Source organism: Pipistrellus kuhlii, unplaced genomic scaffold (genome assembly GCF_014108245.1).
Source record: "Pipistrellus kuhlii isolate mPipKuh1 unplaced genomic scaffold, mPipKuh1.p scaffold_m20_p_24, whole genome shotgun sequence".
NCBI lineage: Eukaryota > Metazoa > Chordata > Mammalia > Chiroptera > Vespertilionidae > Pipistrellus > Pipistrellus kuhlii.
Genome location: NW_023425523.1, coordinates 8,294,121 through 8,299,367, shown reverse-complemented (window position 1 = coordinate 8,299,367; position 5,247 = coordinate 8,294,121). Strand labels below are relative to the sequence as shown.

The following is a 5,247-nucleotide window of genomic DNA, read 5'->3' as shown; positions in this document are numbered from 1 at the left end:
GCAGAGTCTGATTTGTGGAGCCACAGGTAATTTAGTGTTCAAAGGCACCATAGCAGTCAAGATGAGTTTCTGCTACCACTGTGTCCCAGGGTGACTGAACAGAGCTTGCTTAGAGGCAAACATGAGATTGCCTGCTCTTATTTATCCATTTGTTTATGAATCTGCCAAAAATGTTGTCTCTTCATGGGGTTGCTTTGAAGCAGTTGTCGATCTACCTATATTTTTTATGTGTGTGTTTACAGTTTCCAGTTATAAAAATTCACCCCAAGCCTCTGGAGTAGGGGTGGGGAATGTCCGGCCAGTGGGCTGTTTAAGGCCCCCGAAATCACTTAGTCTGGCCCTGCCAAGGCATTAGGCGTGAGTTAATTAAATGTTTGCTCAAATGGAGCAGGCTAATTTTTAAGTTGAGAATTTTGTATGGCCTGGAAACAATGCTATAAATATCCAAATGGCCCTTAGCAGAAAAAGGTTTCCTCAGCCCTGCTCTAGAGATAGCAAGGAGGAGAGAAAGATCGTGCAATTGATGAAGGGTGACTGGCCTTGGGACCCAGATGCTTGCCCCACGAGGCTCACCTTCCTCTTGGAGGCTTCTCACCGCCACAGCTGCCTCACCAGGGCTGACATGGGGAATGCCTACCTATTTCAGGGAGTCCCACCCAGCCTCTTCTCTCAGCCCTTTACCCTTTGACCTCAGGAGGGCAAACCTATCAGATGAGAAAATGTAACCCGTACGGCCACCATGGGTTCAAGCCACTCACACAGTAGCAGGGGCATCATCCAGTGATCCTCCCCAACAGGTCTGATTTTGCATTTCCTTCAACATCCAGGAAGATGATTTTAAGTTTACTAACATTCAGAAAACATGCTACCATGAGGACCTCATCTTGGCCAAACCTTCTCCTCAGACTAATTAGAGGGCAGGCAACCTTCAACCTTTACTTCTTCAACCTTCAAATCTCCACCGTCAGATCCTGCTGTCTTGCAGAGGGAGGTGTATTCTGAGCATTCTAGAAAGCATAGGGATTGCACCAGCTTGGTCTGCTTTGTCATGTCCCCGTGGACCTGTCCTCTAGTTGAGAAGCAAGAGTCAGAAAGGAAGGAGGAAGAGTTTCTAATGGAAAAAAACATGGACCAAATAAACAAACAGGAAGTCACCGGATTGCATCCAAAGTTTTATTCTTGCCAAAGTTTGGGGGCCGTGCTAACTCTGGCAGGCTGCCTTGATAAAGAAGCAAAGAGCGGAGGTGAAGCAACGGGGTTCTACATCACTGGGAAGACAGAGAGCAGGCAGGGGCCGGTGAAGGTCCAGAAGGCGGAGCAGGCATTGAATTTGGAAGGAGAGCTAGAGCTGTGTTTCTGTATTTAGCAGCAGCAGTCATCCTCGCGATGACAGCACGCGGGGCCTTCAGACCTCATGGGAATAATTCCCAAACAGCAGATCCCAGAGCAGCACCCAGAGCAGCACCCGGAGCTGCAGCACCCGGAGCTGCAGCACCCAGAGTCCTCACAGCAGCCAGAGGATCCTGAGTTGCAGTTCTGAGGCCGTTGGACCCAGCGTCTCAGGGGACTCACCCCGAAGGTCCGGGGAGCCAGACAGCAGTAGCTGGTGGAACAGGGAGCAGAGCATGGATCAGGGACACAGCACTGGGCGCCCGAGCCACCCCCAGAAGACTGGAGGTAGTAGCTCTGGGTGCCCGAGCCACCCCCAGAAGACGGAAGGTAGTAGCTCTGGGCATAAGAAGGGTACTGGACATAGTACGTCTGGGTCGGGTAGGCAGTTGGGTATTGCACGTAGGTCGTCTGGCACGGAGCTGGGCATTTTACATAGGTTGTCTGGCACGGAGCTGGGCACTTCACATATGTCTGGCAGGGAGCTGCACATTTCACATAGGTTGTCTGGCATGGAGCTGGGCATTTCACGCAGGTCTGAGTGACGCAAGGAGCTGGGCATTTCACGCAGGTCTGAGGGGCGCACGGAGCTGGGCATTTCACGCAGGTCTGAGTGACGCATGGAGCTGGGCATGGAGCTGCGCATTTCACAGCGGTAACTTGGGAACTTTGCGCAGCCCCCAACCCCGAACCTTTCACACAAGATGGAGGGAACTGCACCTGCTTCTGCTGGTCACACATCTTTCTGGGCTTTGCAAAATCTGAGAAGAAAGGTTTAGTCAGAACTAGGAAGATGTCCAGTGGCACCTGCAGCACCCGCTTTGGATAGCCTGGTCTGTGAGGAGGTCATGGATAGCCTGGTCTGTGAGGAGATCATGGGCACCCATAAGCTGTCAATCTGGCATTCAGGTGGGCCTGCTACCTTAGGCTCAGTTCTTGTTCTTCCATTTGGCCGTGTGACTTTGGATAAGGCACCACTCAGCACTAGGCCTCAGTTTCCACAATGGGAAATGAAGGGCTTGCAAGACTCTGCATTTCTGCCCAACTCTCTAAGCCTCCTCTCTCCTCAGGCACTGTAGTGTCTGCATTAATGAATGCTTCTTGGGAAATTGTTGTTTCCACTGAGTTTACCTTGCCATCAATTCATTCAAGAGTGGCTTTTCTATGTCACCCCCCCCCCCCCCCGGAAAAAAAAATTTTTTTAATTAAAAAAAAAAAAAAGGAGTGTCTTTCCTTTCTCCTTCCTTTCTCCTGCCCAGCCAGGCAGACACAGGGAAGGCAATTTCATGTCAATAGATCCCAAGCCAACATGAGTGTCAAGCTGAGCCTGGCAGAGCCTAACAAGGCCAAATTTGAGTACGTTTCCACCATTTTCTCTTTGGATCAGCTAGGCTGTCACTTTCCCTCATTAATGGATCTCAGAGAGGACGGCACAACTACAGGTAGCGAAAGAGGATGATTACCCAGTTCTCAGAAAAGCCCTTTTCCCAGAGGCCCGATGGCTCAGCTCACACCTCTACCCTCCTCCAACCCTCCAGCCTCCTTTCCTACCAGCTGCTGCCCTCAGCTTTCTTCAGTGATGGCCCTTAGTGCCTAGTCCTGACCACCCTCCTCCAGACTTTTCCATGCCCCCTCCATCACGGCTCTCTTTCATTCTGTTGTTATCCCAGGTACAGAGACTTACCCGCTGCTGATAGGAACACGACTGGAAGGAGCCAGTGATCTGAGGAGCTGGCAGTTGGGGAGACCTTTTATAGGGTGGTAGTGAGGCAATTTAATGGTATTTGAATGAAGCACCAGCGATCATGAGGACAAGGGCCAGCACGGCATTGGTGAGATTCCTCCCCAGTATGTCTGGCTCTTCCGTCATAGGCAGGGCATGTCTCTGCTTGACATTGAATTTGCCTAAATTATTCTTGTTGCCTTCTTCATGAAGCAAGTCCGTCTTCTTTTTCTACAAGTTAGGAGAGATGTTGATGAGATCTGTCCCCATGGAGTTGTTTCTAGGTCACTTGAGAACTTATCTAAGATGTGATTAGTGGCTCAATTTTTCACACTAGCCATGCCAAGAGCTACACTGCATTTGCCCAGACTAAATGAAGTGTTCTTTCTGAGGACTTTGATGGTAGCTCCTGCTGGTCTGGGTTACTGCACATAAAGCATTTGGCTCGGTCATCTCGGCCTCAATATGGCAACAAGGCCCTCAAGAAATGCTTTGTTCCATGGACCAATGGGTTATTCTAAGTTTATTTGGGAAACGAGGTGAATTCTTGATGATCCCAAACTCCAGAATCTATATCTAGGGTGTCTTTCCCCACCTTGCTCTATGATCTGCCTCATCTTCATCTCTCTGAACCTCATTACCATGCCTATATTCCCAAGAGCCAAGCACAGGGGGAATTCCAACCAAAGGAACACCATGTGATAACAATAATAGTACAATCTAACATTTAGTTGAATTCCCTTTATGTGCCAAACAGTTCATGAGACATGTATGCTTACAGATGGCCACGTTGCTGAGGCCCTGAAACACTAAGGAACTTACCCATTGTCTCAAGCAAATAAGTAGAGAAGCTAGCATTTAAATGTAGGCAGTTGGCCTTCATAAGCCATGATTTTTAGCATTATAATACATTACCTTTTATTTGTGGATATAATTTTGTCCCTGAATCTCTGCCTCCTTTTCTTTCCCCAGTGCAGAGTATGTAGGAAGAGAGGTAGAAACAATATATATATATAGAACTTAACTATGTACTAAATACCGTCCTACTGCTTTATCTGTGTTTCTTCATTTGATCTTCATAATAATCCTGTGGCGTTCAAGGCACAAATGGAACTAAGCCCTTGTCCTGATTCTGCCACTGCCTCACAGAGCAATTCCACTGTGGCCTGCAAATTTATTGGGATAACCCTGGCTAATAATATTATATAATTTTAAATGTACAAGATTCTAATTCAACATCTGTGTATTCTGTGTTCCCCATCCAAATTTTAGTCTTCTTTCATCACCATATATTTGATCCCCTTTACCCACTTTGCCCACCCCCTGACCCTCTTCCTCTTTGGTATCCACCATCCTGCTGTCTGTACTATGAGTTTGTTTTATTAGTTCCTTTGTTACTTTTTTTTCATATTCTCCATATGAGTTAAATAATATGTTCTTTGTCTTTTTCCATTGACTTATTTCACTTAGCATAATACTCTTGAGATCCATAATGTTGTCACATCTTTTTTATAACTGAGTAGTGTTCTATTATATATATATATATATATATATATATATATATATATATATATATATCATATCCATCCACTCTGAAATAAAGAGCTAGATGAGGCCCCTCCTGGGATAATCTATGATTGTGGAAGTCTATTCTACAAAGGAAATGTACATTTCCACCTCCTAGTCATCCATGGAGTTATTCCCACTAGACTATAATTCCATGCATTGGCAACTATGGACATGTTCACTGTATATCACTTGGCTTCTAGCCCAGGACCTGGGGACCATTCACTAGACAAACACAGAAATGGATGCATGAATGAGGATGCTTTACACTGATGGCAGAACCTACACCACCTTCTTTCCCCCATGTGGTGAGAGCCCATTCTGCTGTTAGCCAATCTGTGTGTCCTGTGCCATCTGTGAGCTCTGATTGGATCACTTCCTGCTCTGTGGGGTTAGGCTCTCACTAATGGGTTTGACATCTTTAAGCAGCATTAACATCACTAGTGAGAGATGCCGCTTCCATGTGCCACCAAAACAGGTGGGTGGGTTGTGTCCCACCCATTTTACAGACTGAGAAGGCAAGGCATGGTGAATTCAGATGACTGGTACAATTACCAGGGTGAATCACA

At 46.9% G+C, this 5,247-nt stretch overlaps 1 protein-coding gene across 1 annotated transcript; it reads right to left on the bottom strand.

Moving 5' to 3' along the window:
• Nucleotides 1–1,159: 1,159 nt before the first annotated feature.
• On the bottom strand, nucleotides 1,160–2,130 carry CUNH1orf68 (chromosome unknown C1orf68 homolog). The gene has a single exon (XM_036453049.2). The coding sequence runs from the start codon at nucleotides 2,128–2,130 to the stop codon at nucleotides 1,363–1,365; it is 768 nt and encodes a 255-aa protein (XP_036308942.1). The 3' UTR covers nucleotides 1,160–1,362.
• Nucleotides 2,131–5,247: the final 3,117 nt, after the last annotated feature.